General features: G+C 38.9%; 1 protein-coding gene across 1 annotated transcript in view; it reads right to left on the bottom strand.

Moving 5' to 3' along the window:
- Positions 1-21,903, bottom strand: part of COL12A1 (collagen type XII alpha 1 chain) — a 130,396-nt gene that overhangs the window by 11,430 nt on the left and 97,063 nt on the right. Inside the window, 10 exon segments of the mRNA XM_073336466.2 lie at positions 3,600-3,671; positions 4,713-4,766; positions 6,112-6,165; positions 7,449-7,502; positions 9,042-9,137; positions 9,763-9,816; positions 12,963-13,049; positions 13,771-13,848; positions 15,036-15,185; positions 21,440-21,549. Coding sequence (XP_073192567.2) covers positions 3,600-3,671; positions 4,713-4,766; positions 6,112-6,165; positions 7,449-7,502; positions 9,042-9,137; positions 9,763-9,816; positions 12,963-13,049; positions 13,771-13,848; positions 15,036-15,185; positions 21,440-21,549 — 809 coding nt within the window.

Genomic DNA, 21,903 nt, shown 5'->3' on the forward strand with positions numbered 1-21,903 from the left:
TTTCTTAGGCACCTAAAAGTTAGGCTCCATGACACTCACCATTGCAACACCTAACTCCCTCTGCAGATCCCACCCAAAATTCATCACAAATTATTTTATTCAATGAATTTAGTTTCTCTTTCTGTTTGTGAATTGTCAGCATGTTGCTATTTTCTAGAAATTAATTTATTTATACCTATTTGCTAAATATATTTTTATAATATTTCTTGGTCTGTAACATTCTTAAGCTGCTTTGATTGGAAACATAGTCATATAGTATGTCTCAGTTCTCTGACTAAATTGAAAATTCATTTTAGTCAATTATCCTAGCCAATTTCTGACCATATAATCTAATATTTGCTTAAAATTAATTGTTCCATGGAGCTCATTTGTTGACGTGTTTACAAAACATGAAAACATAAAAGTGGGCAACCAACTGAAGCAAACTTCAAATGCTCACATGCTACATGCTATTTGCAGAAATATTTTTGCAGTGCAGTGCTGACCAAACAAAAAGAAACTTTTCAAGGCTGACATCAACCAAAAGCCATGTTAGCTGGTTGAAAAGCCTTTTTAAAGGGGCATCACTGGTTTCTAAGCAACAACCTTTCCATTGTTGGAGAGAGAACAGGATAATAAATTTGTTAGTCTCTAAGGTGCCACGAGTACTCCTGTTCTTTTTGCAGTTACAGACTAACATAGCTGCTACTCTTAAACCTGTCATTGTTGGAGAGAGTTGCTCCAATACAAAAGGCAAGATATTCCTCAAAGATATTTATTGCCAGCAAGATTTCTATAGCTGAGAAACATCAAAAGCATTAACCTCTCCAATGTAAATGGATCCTTTCTCTCCTTTTTCATTAAAGAGAAGGTGCATTAGTCAACTTTCAAAACTTCACTGAAGCTGAATGAGCCTGAGACTCACATCTGCAACCTCGCAAAGGAAATACTCTGATTTTGATTTTTAATTGATGCAAAGGGTTGTCATTAATACAGCTGAATACTAGAGACAGACCTGCCTAAACACTATGCTAATTTTCCATTGGGATGTTAGAGAATACTACCGGTTCAACAACACAATTGCCTATGCAGTTATTCAATGAAGCATTGTCCGTTTGTGTCCTCTTCCAACTTAGCGACATTCTGTTTAGATTTCACTTTATTTTCTTTTTAACAGAGAAAACTGTGCACTACAGCCAACTGGTTGCCAGGATGTTGAGAGAAAGCAACTGCTGCCACCAGTCTAGTTTATTGACATCCTGTGATGAGGATGCTTGGGGTGACAGAAGAAATGTTAGCTTTTTTTTTTTAATCTGGGATTTTTTGAGCAGTGGGGTGAAGGCTGGAATCGTGGCAAGGCTCCGTAGCTGAGAAAGGATACATCAAGAAATATGTGCTCTCTTTACTTTAAAAGACAACAGGCCTGATTGCTCTCCCCAGAAGATCTTCCCCTACTCATGTGTTGTCTACACGGGACCATGCACAAAAGTGAATATAGTCTGAGGCTGCATTTATTCCTGAACAGAGTTCCATTACACATACTGTGCAACCCCTTTTAAAGAGGGTCCCAAGACTAGTCACAGCATGCTAAGTCCCTGGGAGGATCTCTCCATTGCAGCTGTATATAGAAAACATAAACGACTTCTTTATTCTTAACAGTTTACAGATGTCATAGTACTCTGATTCTTTTCTTCTCATTCAATCCTTTTGTCTATTACTGATCTAAAAGCCCACTTTCTTTTCTTTTGGGAGTACTTGTTAGCAAATTATCAAGGTGAAACTTAGCAAATCTATGAAAATTCAATTAATGCTTCAGAGAATAGCTTGATTTAATACTAATGTGCATTGAGGTACAAAACATTTTACAGCCATGCTAATCTGTTAAGGAACTTCTGTGATCTACTTGAATTTGCAATGTTTGTAAGAGCTGCAAAACATTTATTGGCTAAAACTGAGGTGGCCAAATGTATAAGCCTGATGTCAACACTCACTGGCAATTTGCCAGGAGCCCGAGGGCTGTATATAATTTGCATTTAACTTTGTATACTTTTGGCATAAGATCATAATATTTGATTGTATTTGCATCTTCTTTGGTAAGGGCCAGGTCCCGCCACTCTTACTTACATTGAGTGTTACCTTACACTACACCACACTCAACAGGAGCAAAAAGGACAAGATGTAGTCCTACGTGAACAGAGATTATTTGCTCCTTGAGTTCACCAACAGCAGCAGGTAGGTGATCAGTTCTCTCCTGGACCTGCAGTTACAAATACCAGGCAGGCCTGGACTACATTTCAGGACTTTGCAGGCTGTACTTGGCCCTTGGGCTGCACCTTTGGCACTTCTAATGCAAAACACAAACTTAAATGTCGAAATCCTGTCTACCACGAGTCTCACAAAACATCTGCACAAAGCACAAGCCAGAATTCCTGCTGGGATCTGTTCTGAAAACATTTGAAACACTAGATGCAATGTCGTGCAGTGTCACTTCTCAAGCAATTGGGAAATTTGAAGCAAATTATACTTTTAAATGGCATGAACTCTGGGATTAGCATTTAGAAGTACTTAAACCGTACTTGTACTTTCTGAATATACTGATTTGGCTAGATTAAGGTTATTCGTGCATGGGTAAGGGCATAGATAGCCTCTCTCTTCTCTTGAGTGCATGTACAAGGACAGACACAATGTTGGCTTTTGTTATCCTGGCCTGTAAGGAAGAGGGGTGGCTAGCACCAATGGCAGAACTAAAACTAACAATAGCACTTTATTTGTTTAAATCACTGGACAGACAAACTAATGAATCCTCACAACCCCCCAACAAGCTGGTAGGTAAGGTAGCATTAACTGCATTTTACAGAGGAAGAAAGCTGAAGTGACTTCCCAACACCTCACAGTGACTAAACCAGGATTAGAATACATGAACACCTAACCTTTCGTGCCTGTGCACATTCGTCAGACCACACTGCTTAAGAACTATACACTCCATGAGGATGGAGAACTCTGCCCCTTTCCAAACTGGCTGGCACAAGGGAATGAATCGTGCACCCTTTCAGAGACATCACAGCTCCTGTTCTGTTCTGATTCAGCTCGAATGTTTCCTGGGACGTTGCAACTTCTGCTCCCTCTCTTCCAATGTGGGGCCGTGGCTGTAAAAGCCTCAATAGAGCCCACAGTACTTAAATAATGTTTAAATCACGTTGTTAAATCACAAACATTTGTGAACCACCAGTGATCATATAACATTACCAAAGATTTTCCACCTTCAGCAGCATACCACTCTTTACTATAAAAAAAAACAACAATTTCCAGTAATTCTGCTGACCTAGCTCTTGATGTTTTCACAGTGTAGAAATATATGTCTTGGCACGTACAGACTGTGCTTTTTTTAGTAGAAACCAGTGACCACAATTTCCAGCCCCAACTATTAAAATGAACAGAAAGATGTACTATAAAATAATTTTTTAAAAAAATTAGGTTTGTGGCCTTAGCTCAGCTTCAATGTATTTACCACTTTCATGAACATACGCGAGACAAATATTTTAAAGCCAGAGTAAGTCGCATATTTATCTGCAGCCAGAGTATGTTACAACTGATACTGTAAATGTAAATCATTCTCTCACTTGTGGCCCACGATCTCCTGGTTTCCCTGATTTTCCACTTGGACCTGCTACTCCTGGAACTCCTGGAGCGCCCTAAAACAGAAAGACATACAAAGGAATGCTAAGGAACAACGTTAGCGCCTGAGTGTAACTGGTTCTGAAATCTGCCACAATGGGTACAGCTACACAGTATAAAACAAACAAACAAAAAACGATGGCAGCAAGTCTCTGAGCTTAGGTCAACTGATTCGGGCTCATGGGGTGCGTTTCTGAGCCCAGGCTCCAGCCCAAGCAAGAATATCTACCCTGCTATTTTTAACGCGAGGCCTGAGAGCCCAGGTCAGTTGACCCAGGCCCTGAGACGCATTGCCTTGGGTTTCTGTTTGCAGTGTAGATGCACCCAATATACATAAGTGAATAGCATGTTTAAGAGAAAATTATTCTTATCCCTAATGTCGAGCCAGAATTGCAAAGGCATTTAGGTGCTTAAAGGTGCAGATAGGCACCTCGTGGGATTTTCAAAAGCACCCAGGTGCCTTAGGTTTTGTTTTTATTCAGGGTTTCCTGAATAAAGATCACATAATTTGGCCCTATTGTAGTTCTGTGATTTGTGCAGAAGTCATGACCATGAGTCCACAACATTCACTTCAGTGATTTTTAGATAAATTTGAACAAATGAAAGACCAGCACATTGGCCAATATGTGCAATAAAGTTCAACATTTTTAATTAGTCATGACTACTCAAATATTCTTCTGCTTGGCCTGACGTGATAATTTTTCACAATTATTGGGTCTATAATTACCTGATCCAGTTTCTCTATATTGTTTTCTAATCCAACAGTAACTAAGGAATAAGTAAAGTTCATGAAAGTCGATTGAGTAACACCATTATGAAAACAGAATCAAGCCCTAGTAGTTCTGTGTATCATTTTTTAAATTAAGAGTTTGCAAGTTTTAAATAACTTCTCCCCCTCTTCCCTTTCCAAGAGTTTTCAACATCATAATTTTCATTTTATATGTTTTCTCAAATATGATAAAGGATTCATTTGATGGAGTTCAAAACCAGCATAGTGGAATTCTCTCCTTTTTGGGTTATATCTCTTGGGTCATTCTATGCTAAGGTATTATATTTACCACTGATCCAGGTGGGCCTCTGGGTCCTGTGGCACCATCTTTTCCTGTGAAACCCTGTTCCAAAAATGAAAATATTTACAGATTATTAAGGACAGGCCTAAGGCTGCAGCAATCTTCATTTAAAACTAGTGGCCCTTAAAGCTATGCATAATGGCGCTATTCATAATTAACGCTAATATGTATGTCAAAGCCAAAAATTTAATGTGTCAGTTATTTAAATATGCACCATTGCTATTGCCAGTTAAATATCTCATTGGCACAGCTTTACCAAATTAAGAGAGCCTCAGGCTGCTGACTCACTGAGGGTGGAGTGTCTGTCTCTCAAACACAGCCATATAATGATTAGAAATCTGCTGCCTCCTTCCCAGGGTGGAATTAGAGGCGCAGCCCAAAGTGGTTGATGAGCTCAGTCATAAAGAAGAAAGGGGCCCATTCGGTCAAGGATTCCTCCTTATTGCTGCACTTTGACAAAGCAAAGCCCTGCTCATGGAGAGGATTAAGCAATGCAGAGAATAAGCTTCTAAATTGATAAAGGGAGCAACTTCTGAATGGTCTTGAGAAGTCCCATCTAAACAGCCTAACACAGCTGTTCTCTAACTGGTGTTAATGAAATACTAATGGTCCAAGCAAGCTCTTGCTGTGGTCCTTGAAGATCTGGCTGGTCACATGGTGCTTGTTCTCCTTCTTGTTTCTGGCTACCAAACCCCATTAAGAAATCAAATACCAAACACTTTATGAATAACTGCTTTTCTATGTAAGTAGTTGCTCTAATTGCCACAGGGGCTTATGCCATTGTGAATGGGAGGGGAGTTAGTCTGTATGACTGCAAATGGGAAGGGAGGGATTGCGACAAGTCCATAAGACAATCTCTACCTCAGTGGGGTCTTCACTAGGAAGAAATCTGAGAATCCCTGATCTAAAGCAAAGCTGTTAACTCCCCGTGATCAGAGGTCAAGCATAAAGGACAAATCCTGCCTTAACAGTGGATTCTGTACATGCACATCCCCTGTATTGTGGACATGCCATTCCATGAGGCTCCCTAACAACAGCAGACAGAATGTGGGAGGGGACCAGGATATTAGCAGGGTCAGAGGAGCCCTGCTCAGTGGATCTCCCATTATCTCTGCATAGGAGTCATAGAGTCCAATCCAGTCAGTGAATTTGAGTAGCCTCTGCAAAAGTTCTGTGGCTGCTTTATGGCCCACGGGGGAAGATTTCCTGCCCACAATCTTCCCGGTCCCCACAAAGCATCTTTCCTGAGTCTAGCTGGACTCTGGGCAGAGGACTTGTTTCTAAAAAAGGGGAAGAAGCTGAAAAACAGAAAGCAGTGCTGGAGTTTCATGTGCTATAGAATGGAGCATAGCTTGTGCCATAACACTGTAGACTGAAGAGACCTTACCCTGTCACCTGGTGGTCCTACTGGGCCAGGTGGGCCAGACAAACCTGGGGTTCCCTATGGAAAAAAAATAATGAGACATTCACACAAGACAGAACAAGAACTTGTGCTGTACTAAACACTTCTCTCTATATATTTATACACACGTTTTAACTTCCAGATTATTCTGACATGGCTTTTTGGCAATGTATAAAAAATGTAAAATGAACCCCTTGGCCGAGACCAGCTGTATTTTAACAATGCAATGCACCTTATTATTTACCACATTTTTTCTTACTTCCCTTAAAAATTGTTCTTTACATTTTCAATCCTATTACCAGAATATAGATCTTTGTTAAAGTCTCTTCAACCATGGCTTATTGATGTTGACTAGTTATTAAACACTTGGTACTAAACTCTGGTTATAAGACAATCTTCTATCAATTCAGTGGTTGTGAAGAGTATGAGTTGCATCTTCTCTTTATTACCCCCTTTTCCCATTCTCACTAGTCTCCGCCTGTCCTATTTTATAATGAGCTGCTGCCACACCCTGCACATTTTATATTCTTTCTTTCTTAGTACTGTAGCTTCTGTGTCAAGAAGAAACACTGAAGGTAGTTACAGAGGGCTTAATGGGAACGGAGGACCTCCCAGGGCCTCAGCACCTTGCAAGATCAGGCCCAGAATTATGCATCTGATGAAGTGGGCTATAGCCCACGAAAGCTTATGCTCTAATAAATTTGTTAGTCTCTAAGGTGCCACAAGTACTCCTGTTCTTTTTGAGGAATTAAGAGATGTCTTCTGGTCCATTCTTGGCATTTTCTACTGCCTGAGTGAGTGTTTCAGATAATACTAATAGTATAGAAAATAAGGTCTCTAGGCTGTATACTATCCTCAATTTACACAAAGGGTTCCTATTTATGTAAACGCATGGGCAGATTGAGGCTCATATATCAACAGTATACACATGGTCCACAGCTGTCAAAACAAATCATAGTCCCAAAACTCCCCCTGAAAATAAATCCCTGAAAAAGACAATAGAAGTGTTCTTGATGTTTGATTATCCTATACATTCTTAGTTGTTCTCCTCTTCTAAACTTAATCCCATATTCAGCATGGACTCATTGCCCTTACATATATGTTCAACTGCAAACAAGCTGAATTTACCATTGATTTTTCTATTTATTTATTTTGCCTTATTCACATTTTAAATGGTTTCATATTTCCTATATTTCAGATTGCTAATGTTACCCAGCACATAGCCTATGCAATATACAGGGAGCAAAAAAGCAACACTGAGAGTTGTACAAAAACTGTCCATGCATCTCTGTAGAGGCAAATGACATAAAAAATTAACTTACTGATCGGCCTGGTAACCCTGGTTCTCCAGCATCACCTTTCATTCCTTGGCGACCCTATAATCATCACAAAATGGTATTAGGAATACAATTACATGACTCAGGGCTGGTCTTCACTTCAAGGAGATTGATGCTGCTGCAATCAATACAGCAGGGGCTAATTTAGCAGGTCTAGTGAAGAACTGCTAAATCGACAGCAGAGCGTTCTCCGGTCAACTCCGGTACTCCACCTCTCTGAGAGGAGTAAGGGATGTCAGCTGGAGAGCATCTCCCATTGACGCAGCACAGTGAAGACACAGGGGTAAGTCGACCTATGCTACGTGTATGTAGCGTAGCTTAGGTCGGCTTACTCCAGTAGTAAAGACAAGCCCTCAGAGTGACATTACAATGTTTTGTTACTGAAAACAATTTAATAGATGACAAGTTCCAAGCAATATGTTTCTTTGATGTTTTCATACTTCAAAGTCTTTCAAATTGCCTGGGACAAAACAAAAATATTTATCACATTCCACAAACACAAGGAATGCATTTAGCCTTCCATGCTGTTTGGCATCCATAGGCCATCCTGATGAAATTTTTCCTTCAAGCATACACGAAAAGCCTATATTGACCTTCCATTTGGTCCTTTCCCAAAGGGAATGTGGATCTAATTTCTACCATCATGTGTTTTTGGTTTTCTGTTTTGAATTAGGCCACTTATAAATCTATCAGACAGAGAAGATGAATTGCCTATTGAATGTAAAGTGTGTTTTCCAATTAGAAGCCAACTTTACTAATTATTCCTAATCAGCTGTAACACTTCGCCATATAGATTGTTACAACAAACCAGATATCCCTAATATACTGTCATAGGAAACAGCAAGTTAAGACAAAGTGAGCTCTTCTCTGGCAGACTCCACGCTGAAGTGACCAAGAGTTGGCAGCAGTAGTGTGGTCACGTAGGGCTATATTCCGCTCTCTGACCAGTGTGAATCTAGGGAAAGTCCATTGATGTTAACGGAGTTACTTTAGATGTTCATTAATGTAAATTAAACCAGAAGTTGGCCCTTACCAATTTATATAGTGGTGTCAGCATGCATAGCTGTATACAAGAAAGGAACAGTGCCAACAAAGCACCAAAAGAACATAAGGCCAAGCTTTAAAACTTGGATGCCTAAATTTAGGCACCCATTACCTGCTTTACACTTCTAACTGCTGGTTTAGTTACCTAAAAAAAGAAGCTAAGTATCTAAATCACTGCAGAAGTGTATAAATCTGTGGAAAAGCTTAGCTGTGACTTCAGGTCCTTAACTTCTCAACATCGAACTTTGAAAATTTGAGTCTTAGAGTCTGAAGGTCTGGAGAGTGTATAGAAAAGCAATAAATCAAACCAGTGTAATACAACACACACCACTTCATATATAATCCCCAAGACTGTAGTACATGTAACACTCGGGATAAAACAATGTGACATTTTAAAGGCAACCAACTTCTGAGCTGCAAGGCAAGAAGAAATGACAAAACATGATGGTCAGAGACTTTTGGAGACCACTCCCATGATGTATCAGTTCTCTGTGTCCACACAGTTTCATTCACAGATACAGAATGGTTACTCACTGGTTCTCCTGGAATTGAAAGTCCATTGATCCCTTGTGGACCTGGTGGACCCTGAGGACCCGGTGGACCTGCCTCACCAGGAAGACCAGGTGGCCCCTTAAAACACAAAATTAAAAAGATATTAGACCATGGTTTCTTCCTAGTGTTCCATGTAGAGGATTTGTATGGACGTGCACATGGGACAGGCCAGCAGCATGGAGTTAGTTGATACTTGAACAACATTTGAACTTGCAAGTCCTTATTCAAGCCGTGCTTCCGCCATGATACATGGGAGGGTTCATGCTGCTACCTTAGTAAGGACCGCAGGATCAAGCCAAGAAACTATACGGATTTGGCAGCATTAATAAAGATACAGATATCCACTACTTCTGGAGGGGAGAGTGTCCCAGAGAGCAACTCCCTGCCTCCCAGTGCCTCCCCAGAGAAGGGGAACCATGAGGCAGAGTTGGCATTCCCAAACTTCCATGCCTCCTACCACTGATATACATGATCTGGCTCCCCTATGCAAAAAGCAGAGGACAACAGGATCCTAGGAAACACAGATCAGATACACATCCCGCTTCCCAACATTCTTCTATATAAATAACATGCAGACTTATCCCTACTCAGAAAACACTTAAACTTGGATACTTGGAGATATTAGCTTACTGTAGACTTTAACATCCAAAATTTCATGTGGTGTGCATATAAACTTATAAATGCATTCCAAAGAGATACTTACGGCAGGTCCAGTCAAACCCCTTTCACCTCTAGGCCCTTTAGTGCCTGGACCACCCTAAAATAGACATTTGAAAATAAAATAAATGTACACAGTGTGGGAAGGAGAAGATAACTTGTACAGGTGCAAATTATCCATCCCCATGATAAAACTAACCAGTTGAGTCAAGGTTTCAAGCAAGAACAAAGTTCTGATATGAACAGATCTTGACATCCTTGGTGTTCAAAGGAGCACTAATGCAGGAGTAAGAGCTGCATCAGGCCCCAAATAAACCAAATCAGCAACAGCCTCACTAATCTAGAGGACCCATGTTGATGCTCAGGAAACCGGGATTATGAGCCCCATCTGTCTCCATGCGGTGATCATAGAAATACTACAGACCAGGAATTGCAATAACCCCTGAGGACCAGCTTCTGACGGAGTGAGGAGAACTAACTTGAGTCAAAGAAGGTTGGGAATAGGAGAGGATCTCTGTATTGCCCTTCCTCATTGCCCTCAAAGAGGTGGAATGGCCCATTCTCCTGTCCCAACTGACAGCTCGGTTTGAAGCTGTTTGTTACCTGGGATTACTGTTTTGACCATACAGCCCCTTCAAGGTTCTCTGCAACTCAATGTACAGAGATGGGAATGTTCTGAGCATGCACAGGGATTCTCTGGCATCATCCCCAAAGACTCAGTGGGCAATCACGGACTCAGGAGAAGCAATCACTTTATGGCAGCCATGAGGTTTGGATCCCACTCAGGGTACCAGGCTGCACTCTGTGACTATGGAATCAGCTCCAGCCAGCTCTGCTCAGTGAAGCACAAAGCATCTTAAAATAAGTTTATTTCAACCCTTGGTCCTTTTGAAAGACTACAGTTTATTTTCAAAACTAATCTCAAAGATCACTGAAAGACTGTTTGAAAGGGCCAAAATTTTTCTAGGGCCAGAGAGACAGGATTCAAAAAAGAACTAGGTAAGTTCATGGAGGATAGGTCCATCAATGGCTCTTAGCCAGGATGGGCAGAGATGGTGTCCCTAGCCTCTGTTTGCCAAACGCTGGGATAGGGCAACAGAGAATGGATCACTTGATGATTACCTGCTCTGTTCATTCCCTCTGGGGCACCTGGCATTGGCCACTGTCGGAAGACAGGATACTGGGCTAGATGGAACTTTGGTCTGATCCAATATGGCCGTTCTTATGACAGGTATCTATGTCAGTCTTAATGAAATTCAAATAACACCACCACCATAGTTATTTGGAGAAAATGTAAATAAAAAAATAAAGAAGGGAGCTCCTATCTCAGTCTCTGACTCACAAAGCAGGTGCAATTCCAACAATCGAATTTAGAGCTCAATAAAGACAGAATGTGAATTTACCACAGTCCTGGATCAAATCCCACATTGACTTGTAAATGTAATAATCCAACTTCATGCTTTTACTAGTTAAGAAATCATAGTGGACCTTAGAGTGATTTCAGACATAGCAGAACTCCATTTTATAGGGAAGGGGAAACTGTATTGTTTAATGCAGTGCACAGTGCAAACTGTATTTCTAGTTATAGTGAACCTTCGCTTATATTCCTCTCTGAGAGTAATGACATAACTGACTGGAGCTGTACTGCCCATCCCGGCTCTGCAGAAACAGAGGCTACAAGTCCCCATCTTAAATGCAGCCATGTAATGCTTATAATAGGCCACCCACCTCCATCCCTCCTGAGCCCTGGGATGGAGTCTGGGAGCACTGAACTCCTTGAAGTCAATTGGATGGGTTCTCTCTAGCCGACTGATGAGCAGCTGGGAGGATCTTAGAGGGGCTGCAAATTCCTAATACAGCAGTCTACGCTGATAACTTCAAAATGAGAGAAAAAGGGCCATGGGGCTGAAGATCATCCTTCACACACAGCCCTATCATTGATCTCCCCATCCACAAGAGGTAACCAACTTCTTTCTGCAACAAAGTAAAGAATCCCTCTCTTTGGATAAAATCCTGGCTCCATTTAAATCTGTGGCAAAACTCCTATTGATTTTAATGGGGGCAGCATTTCACCCTCTTCCTTCAGAAGTTCTGAGGGACTAAGTGTGGCCACAGGGTTGCAGTAACCTCTGCAGGCCCACTGCAGAGAGAATGACTCAGGGATTTGCAGAAGGCTGTTTGGGAAACAAGTATGGTGAATAACTTGCATTAGCTGCTAATTTGCATTGGCCCATCCTGAAGTGAGGCTCCAAGGATCCTGACTGCAGAGCAGGTTCAAAGCCCCTCTACATCACTCCCTGTGAGGAAAAGGCCAATGCAGAGTAAAATTAAATGGCACTAATGCCCAGATTTTTAAAGGTTTTTACGTGTTGCTGTGCTCAGCATTGCAGTGAATTAGGAGCCTAAGCCTCATTTTCAAAAGGGCTTCAGGCACTTAAGAGCCAAAATGCCATTGACTGTCAATATGATTTTGGCTCTTAAATATCTGAATCCCTTTGGAAAATGAGACTCAGGCTTCTAAATCTGTTAGGCACTGCAACACTGAACATAGCCAAGCCTAAATACCTTTAAAAATCTGGGTCTAAGAATCTACTTCACCTCCTATTGCGCATAATACATGGCTAAGAGATGACCTAATAAGTGAGCGCACAGTCCTTGAAGGCAACCTGTTATGACATTCCCCTCCGACTCACAAAGGTAAATTCTCTCTATCTAACTGAGCCACCATATATTCTCTATTGATACTTGTAAGTGCAAAGTGGAGGAAGATTTGCCTTTTGTTGGACCAGGTTCTGTCTCCTTTACTGCTCCTCATTGAGTAGTGTCTTACTCCACAGGTAATCACATCGACTTCAGTGGGACTACTTGAGAAAGTAGCAAACTACTCAGAACAGGTAAGAACTGTAGAATCTGACTCGTGTCTTAAACTCAGAAAAAAGGAGAAGGGTTGATTTAAATGGCAACATGGATCTGGTGATCCCGACTTTCTTCCTTTTTGATGTTTGAACATTTGACAAAAACCACCATATAGTATGGCACTCATGAGCACAGCTGACATTTCCATGTAGTAAAGAAACACCAGGAGATCAAATGCAAGGGTTCTGTGAGGTCCAGATTGAGGTGCATTAACAGAGCCCTACGGAAATGCTTGTTTGATTTCTGCCATTACTATCTTTCCTTATTTTGAGAAACACCCTCCATAAGTTTAAAAAAACAGACAATTGCTCTGTACTAATAGCTCCTTACAGCAGGTCCAGGAGGTCCCGGGGCTCCCACGCTGTCTTGTGTACATGTACAAGCATTTGGAAGAGCTGGGCATTTTGCTTCATCCCTCTGAAAATTCAAGCACAATCATCACACACTCTCTTTAAAAGGAAGGTATTAGCTGGTGGTGATTTTTCCCCCCACAGCAATAAGAAAAACAATTTCCATTACCTAAGAAGAAGAAACTCTATTTTAAAGTATAACAGAATTCAACAGAAAAAGAGTAATTTCCAAGATTTCCTGCTGTGTTTTTCAGATTTGTTATTAGTTTGTTTCCTCTGGGATCTTCTTAAGGCAATGGAATATTTACAGCAGCAGAGGGAGAGGAACAAACATTGGTCCACAATCTTTATTGCGTTCCATATGCTCTAATTCAAAATTCTCTTCTATTCGCTCACCAAGACAGAAAGTATTGCATTGGGCAATCAGCTAACACAGACAAAAATAAATGAGATGTTTTTTCAAGTTCAATCATATATCTAATGTAACAAAAATGAAAGTGGACATGACATACATAATAGCAAGGAAGTTAAATATTATTGCAATACAGAATATATTTCTGACTCTGTATGATACTTGTCCCATCATTCTTGACCTGAATCATTTCAGCCCATTCTGAACTTATTCTTTCCTACAGAAGACTTTGAAATACAGAGTTGTGCATTGCAGGCTTTGACAATTGTGATTCACATAGGCTGTTGTATGAGGCATAATAGCTGGTTAAAATTAAAGTTGCCAAGTCTTTTATGAATACTATTTCCTGAACAGGATCTGGTTCACTTACACTTACCATTGAAGGAAGATCACAGCATCTATCACGGCTAGTCCAAACTGCATTACATACTATGTCAAAACTCTGGATTTCAAACTGTAAAACAAAGGACATTTCTTTTACTCCTTGATGCATTAATTATAAATGTTTCAAGAGAGAAGCAGAGCCTAATATGAATACATTTAAGAATGAAACATCTACAGGATGCTCCATTTTGTACGTAGTTAATATACTTCAACTTTACACTGCTATTTTTGATAAGAATAAAAGAAAAAATGCTGAAAACAACACATTTCATTAATACCAGGAACTACCCCAAGAACTGATGCTTCTGTTGACCTCCTGCTCCTGTTCTGGCGCAAAAGGTAACTGAATACACAAATATTACACAACACTTAATGAAGAATGCAATTTCTACATCTGCTAAATGCCTGTACATGTCAACATGGCATCTGGCCTGAGAACATCTGGACTAACTTTACAGACTGCAGTCACTGGGTTGTACATTAACCCAGATCCATGGTTGAAACTGACATCACTGGGGAATAGTCTGGAAGGAAGACTAAAGGCAGAAGATGGCCATTTAGATAGAGCTGCAGGATGACAGCAGTTTCTTCTCTTTCACCCTGATCCTGCAATCTAATCCCCATAAGCATACCCAAGTGTTCACCACTGATACTGATACAGTTAGACTGATGAATTAAGGCCCTTATGAAGCCCAAATAGTAGGGGCATCCACTAAAAATATAGTGAGCCCGTTGTACTAGGACAATTGACATAGCTTTCACAGCAGCAGCAGTTGTTCACCATAGATTATAAAGCCAGAAGGGACTACTGTGATTATCTAGTCTGACCTCCTGTATAACAGCAGCCATAGGCTTTCCCAGAATTAATTCCTCTTTGAACTAGAGCATATATTTTAGCGAAAAAAAAACAACCAATCTTGATTTTAAAAGTGCCAGTGATGAGTGGTTCCAATGGTTATTACCCTCATTGTTAAAAATTTGCATTTTATTTCTAGTTGGAATGTATCTAGTTTCAACTTCCACCCACTGGATCTTGTCAGACCTTTGTCTGCTATAACAGAGTCCTCAATTATCAAATTTCTGAATCATGTAGCTTAGTTTTTGCAGTACAAAAAATTTACAAGATTTGTACAAGATTTGGTGCTACGACTGGTCTATTACTGGTCCATTCAAGTCCTTTTATTCAGAAAATCAAAATTTATCCAGAAATTGTGAAGATGTTTTGACATAAGAAATAAATAGAAGTTTATTCCTTACTGTTGCTGATTTCCGATCACCTTTCAATAGTTTTCCAAGTATTTCAAAGCCATCAGTTGTGATGTTTCCAGCCTCCTTAATTGGTTTCTCCATTACTTCACTGCAATCAATGTAAATCTTAACACTTGTTGAGGTTACAACAATATGAACCTAACAAAAAAGGGTTTAAAATATAGCAATGTAACTAAAAACATGTGAATGTACTTGACCTTTAATAGTGTTTACCTTTTTATGTATTTTTATATTATTTTTGTTCCCTTTCCAGGAACCTAGTTTCTAAAGGGGGAAAGTACTAATTTCAGGAAAGTATAGCACCTAATGGTTGCTTTAAAACAAGTTGAAAATTTGGCAAAATTAATACACAGGTAAAATCAAGAAGTAAAAGAATAGTATAATTTAAACCATAGAACTACCATAAGCAATTTACATGAGTTTTAAAAGCTTGAATAAAAAATGCTGAAAGAAAGAAAGAAAGAAAGAAAGAAAGAAAGAAAGAAAGAAAGAAAGAAAGAAAGAAAGAAAGAAAGAAAGAAAGAAAGAAAAGTGAATGTAACTTCTCTTGCTGTAAGAGCTGGGAACACACAAGAGGTTTATGAGTCTGCTACTGATGTGTAACTAATAGACCTGATCTGATAGTTGAGACAGTAGATTGTTTTAGATCCAGAGATCCGGGGTTCAAGTCCCACAGATGAGTCAGCCAGGAGTGTTGTTACACAACAAACCAGAAAGGAGAAGAAATGACTGGCAGAGGGGGCAACAAAAAACAAAGCAAACATACCAAATCCACCAGAGAACAGAAAACAGGAAAGAAGAGAAAAGGATAAATGAAAAGTAGTGGAAAGAAAACTGGCCAAAAGAAATGAAAGACATAAGCAAAGGAAACAAGGCTACTGAGAAAGGAGAATGAAGTCTGTTAAGGAAGTCAGGGGTAATTAAAGAGGGAGGAAGAAAGATACATAAAACACACTGTAAACATACTGATTTGTCCTGCTGTGGCTGTACATGGTTAAGTACCAGATTATGCATGGATAAAATAAAAGGCTGTCCCTCCTGCAAATATTCAGTGCTTTACAGCTCAGTGACAATATTTACCTATGGACCAGTTGGGTCAAGCCCTGGGACAACAGTAAAAGGGACACAACATCCAGGAAACAAGTGATAGAAAGAAAGGGGACACACAGATGAGCTGTCAGAAACACGTCTTTTTTTTGTTTCAACTTGACTTGCTCTTGAATTTTTCTGTAACAAATCAGAAGGCTCGCTGATCACAAGGATAATGTGTCCACTGCCTTCTTATTTATATCTGAAGTTTTGCCTATTTACAGAATTTGGCCAATTCTGGCCAGAGGTCAATAATTTTAGTCATGACCCAGGGCAACAGAGAGGTTTCACAGGTCCTACATACCTCTGCCTGTTAAATGTTACCTTTTAGGAGTGCTAAGAACAGGAGGAGAAAATTCTTGAAGTATCTATATCTATTTATGCTCAAGTTTTCCATTTATCACATTACATACTCTACAAATAACATATCAGTATTTGGTAACTACTTTAAAAAGTTTGGCATAAAGTTGAAAAAAACAGAAACTCTTTTAAATGTCTTGCGTCAACAAGTGACTGACCAATCTCCTGAGAATTAGATTTTTTTCATGCTTACTATTTTCTATGTGGAGTTGTCTCCAAGACATTAGCTTAGCTTATCTAAAACCCTCCAAACATTACATATTACTCTATATAATGAGAATTAAGACTTTACAAACTGCCATAATTTTTAAAAATTCAGTTAGTTTCATGACCTAATACTACATGTACTATGAGCTTTTTATTAATTTTCCCAATTTTGTGTGTTAATCAAATGAAGAACTTTTGCAAAACAAGAATATGAGTAGAATCCAGCATACCCAAAATGTGTTATATCCAGGTTACTGGGCATACAGACCTGGATGGTGATGAAACCTCCCATAACAAGAACTTTCAGGCATTATGACAAGACCCTAATTCATTCTCATTTAGTATCTGCTACATAATTAAACTGTCATAGCAGCTTTTACCAAACAATTTTATATTAAATTTAACCATACTATAGATATGTTTTACTTGAGCTAAAATATATTTAAAGTGTGCACATATTTTTCACCTGCACCCAAAGCCTATCTGTATAGCAGTTAAGAGTTACACTTTACTACCTATTTACAAACATGAATTATAAGAGATGGGTCTAAACCAGAACAATGGATATGAATGCCAACAAATTTTGGAAATGTTCATATCAGTTCTGTGCTACTTTAACTCCATCAAAAGTAGGAAAAACACCCTAAGGTTCCTTTCAGTTTTGTAGTTAAAATTTAATAAGGGCCTCCCACAGACACTTGAGAATCCTCTCCAGTTCATCACGAGTTTAGATCTGAATCTGAATCCAGGCTTGAATTTCACAGATCAGCTACATCTATAATTAAAATGTTTGCATATTTACCTAAAGTTGATCGTAAATACAACATATGTTAATTCATTGGTTTGAATTCTTTTTAACATCCCCCACTTTGAGAGAAACATTCCTTCCAATTTCTAACCAACTAATGTAAAACATCATTTCTGAATAAGTTCAGTTGCCATTTCTTGCACTGAAGAGTTACAAAAAAATATATTATTTGCAGTAGTGTGCGTCTGCATGGACCATACTAAAAGAAAATTGACCATCTTTGTTAGCTACAACTAACTGAGCCATATCAACAGATTATGTAAACTATTGTCCCATTAAAAACCCCCACATCATAAGAAATAAAGGCATAAGTGCATTACGAAGTTCTCTGTGGTCAACTTTTGGAAGACTGTAATCTAAAAGATAATCTAGCATAGTAAAAAGAAAGAACAATAAAAGATATCTGTCTCTCCAAGAGGTTTAGATGCAATTTTAATGGCTGTATTCAGGAGCCAATATTTTTCCTAAGGGACTTGCCAGATTCAACAGCCTTCACCATAGCTATGCTACACAAAGGCTACAAATATGCCAAAGTTAATTTCCCCTTCACCGCTAGCTGTAGGTTAACTGCTTTTCACTGAATGAATCTGTAAGTCATCAAATGGAAACCACAAAAATGTTTGATATTCTGGAACACATTTGGTCATGTTTTAAAGATTTGCCATCTTTTTCACACTGGATGGCAAAAAAAATTCTAAAGTACATTTTAAAATGTGTTAGAAACCACCCCCACCCCCAAGACTTTCAACTAGCTGAAACTACAGATATTCATTATTAAAATATACTCCTGTTTATCCCAGTGGCCTAGGGGACATCCAAAACTTTCAGATAATTGGGTGTTCAGATAAACAGATGTTATTTCAACTAGTGTAGGACTACTTGGTGGACATACTGTCGATTTGGCTAACTAGGATTTTCAGATACAGGGCATTCAGACAGCTGGAATTATACTGTACTGATAATCAACATGTCTGACACAGAATTCATCCTTGCATATGCATGTTGGTCTTTAGGTGATTCCCAGTGCATGAGCAGGGGAGTCTCTTTATGTCATCATCAAGAGTCTGATTCACATACAGCAGTCAGGCAGGAGAGAGTCCAGTGGCCCGATTCTGATTTCAATCACACTGGTGTGAAATCCAGAATACCTCCAATGAAGTCAAAATTACTCCAGATCTACAGTGCAAATAATCTCCGTCTCTGATCTACTGATTCAGTTCTGGAAATAGGGTACAAGGAATCATTCCACCACATCAAAAAACAGATATATATTTCAATTGCCCCTAAAGATTAAGGAATAATCTAATAGTCAGTTTATGGATCTGGATTTTCTTACACACTTTGCAAATGGCTGCTGCTCCTCGATTAGTGGTGATCAGGTAGGTATCTGCATTTATTTAATGACAGAAATAACATCTTGCTACATTCTTATTTTGCCTTACTGAATGTAGTTAAAGCCCACAACTAACTCCCTGTCTTTTTGTTCCCATTTGCTCTGATTTCAAAGCTGATCTTTATTACGAGCAGTATCAGAGAACTTTGTCACCTCTACTGTATTCATAGTAGGATGCTAAGAACAACATGACACCAGCTTCCAATGTATGTAATGATGGACACCTCAAAAGAAAGTTGGCAGCATAGCAATCAAAGCTTTAGAAAAATGACTCAGATATTTTATAGTCCTCTAGGAGAGAAGTTTGAACCCTGAGACTGACATCTGGAATAAGACATGTTAAGTGCTATTCTGCATTTTATAACTGCTTTTTTGTTATAAATATGAATATAACTTTCATGCCAACAAAAATATTTATTCTACATTTTATTGACAGTATTACTCCATTTCTGTATATGGACAAAACTACTTAAAATTCAAGTATCTTACTGAACTATTATAGAAAGAAAGACAAAGGGTCAGAGGCCAAGCATAAAACAGAGACCACCCTAGATTTAGGGGCTATGCAGCTGTGATCCAACCCACTTACTGACATCTTTTCCAAAGTCCCTATGATAAACATTTCTTAAAGTGGAGAAAGAAAAGTTCATTACAACAGAAAAGAAATGTACCCAAGATGACGTTTTTGGCAGTATCCTGTGTTTGTTAAATTATAAAAAGCTAGCAGTGAGTGACTTTTATTCACTTGTGTTTTAATTAGGTGTGAAGATCATGGTTCAACATACTAGAATGCTGGCACACAAAAACCAGTTACTACAGAGATGTTAAAAACCCTAGCCTGCTTTCACTGAGTTCCCCGGGAGTAGGATAGGATCGCAATATGATCTGGATCAGCTGGCAATAGTAGCAACCTGATTTTAGTGTCAATAAAGGGATCTGTTGCAACCATATGCAGTAGCCAGAAGAAAGCTAAGGAAAAGGGAGATAAAGAAAAGCAAAGAGGACATATATTTTAGCTGACTGAAAATGTGGTTATTCTAACTCACTTTCATAGCTTACATTTAACTGCTTAAAAAAGCAGAGAGAGATTTTTAGGCCTATGTATTCATATGGTCTGGGCCAGGCTCTTTCATCTGCTCTTTGGTTACAGGCAAACAGCTTGTTTGGATCAAATTTTCAGAATTAAGTATACAAAAATGGATATGCATAATCTGTGCAAAGAATTACTACAACTGTGTGACACTGGGATAATAGTCAAACACCTCACTGGTTATTTATGCTTTAGACAATTCTGAAATACTGGGCTTCAGTCTAAAATTTGCATTTACATTAATTATCTCTTTTAACCCAATGTTCCCATAGATACTTTTTCTATTCAGCCACTGCAGATTCATGTGCCAACCCCATTCCCAGCCAACATGCAGCAAAGGCAATTGCTGTGTATGCGTCCTACACAGAGACTACATAAAAAAATAAAACCTTAGCATCCAAGTAGTAATTTTATTTGTGATTTCAGAGAGACTTACAAAAGTTGGTGTTGTCCCTGTTTTACAGATGGGTACTCTGAGGTAGTGAGAAGCTAAAGGAATTGATCAAGGTCCAGACTAAGCCGGCTGCCTACAGAAGAACAGAATCCAGGTCTCCTGACTCTCTGTGCTCTGCTCAACCAACAGATACACTTATCTTGTTCATCTATATGAGCCTATGGCTGACTGAGAGCTGACATTCTCCCAACAGTTATTAATGTTGAGAAATCAAGTGAGTTTTGATCCTGCCTGGATCAAGGCACAGCTGTAACTGGCAAACATTTTATCAAAATGCTATGCACATGCTGGAAGCTGAATGTGATGATACAGACAGAAGACATTCTGGTGCTAGCTTTCAGAGAAGTGAGTAAGAGTTCCAGCTCAAGAAAACAAACTTGCAAGCATACTTTATAAACCAATATGTGCTTTCTCCAGATACAGTAATTTATTCTATTAGTTAAGTACTTTACACCTCTGTTAAAATTCATATTAAATATTTTAGACTCAATATTTCAGAAGCCATTGCACTTAGTATAATTACTGGGTATTACATGTATTATGCTTGTTAAGCACCTGACTTCAATTCAAATAGCTATTTATCTTTTAAACTACTGATGCTTCACAACTGACTGCATATTCTCATACCCACACATATCTCTGCTCCTAATTCTTCCTCTTTTCTCTGTCTTTCCCTAGGTTCCTCCCAATTGTTTCTCTCTATGGATTCTTTTCCCTATTTTCTGCTTCATAATTTTCTTGCTGTCTCATACGCTTGGAAGTCTCCCACCTCTTGTCCACATATGGCCCTTCCTCCACACCTTTGGCAAATCCTTTCTAACACTGGACCCCACATCAATAGAAGCTTGAAAAAGTATTTCTTCAGGCATCTTGTCTCACTGTGATTTGTAAACCACTATGTAAATGTATGTGTCTGTACAAAGTATAGATATTACAGCTGTTTTTGTTTACTTGTTTAACGGAGAATATGCACATAATTTTAATCCTTTACCTTGTGGAAGCTTCCATAAAAGATTTTCTTTACTTCATTATCATCAAAAGTTACTGTCTGAACTTCTCCTCTTGTATCCTTGTTAAAGAATGACAATAATTTGGTGGAAGCTGCAAAAAGAAGATACAATAAATAAATGTCATTTGGGTCACACTGCTGATGTTATTCAAAGAAGAGAACACCACCGTACTAACAATACATACATATACACTGTACAGTTCTACTGAGTACATTTTTAATTGTACACACAGGGATTACTGGGACAGTTTTAAAGACTCAGATTAGTGAAAATGTGCATTCCACTGGTTTTAGATTTAATAATACTAAAGAAACTTAGTGCTTATACAGATTTTTGAATAATTAATTGAAATACAATATTAAAAAAATATTTAGAACACAAAATAATATACCTTTTTACCATGTAGGAATATTTTGGTTTTGAAACAATTTTGGAATGCAAAACA

The sequence above is a fragment of the Lepidochelys kempii genome, chromosome 3 (genome assembly GCF_965140285.1).
Source record: "Lepidochelys kempii isolate rLepKem1 chromosome 3, rLepKem1.hap1, whole genome shotgun sequence".
NCBI classification, from domain to species: Eukaryota; Metazoa; Chordata; order Testudines; family Cheloniidae; genus Lepidochelys; species Lepidochelys kempii.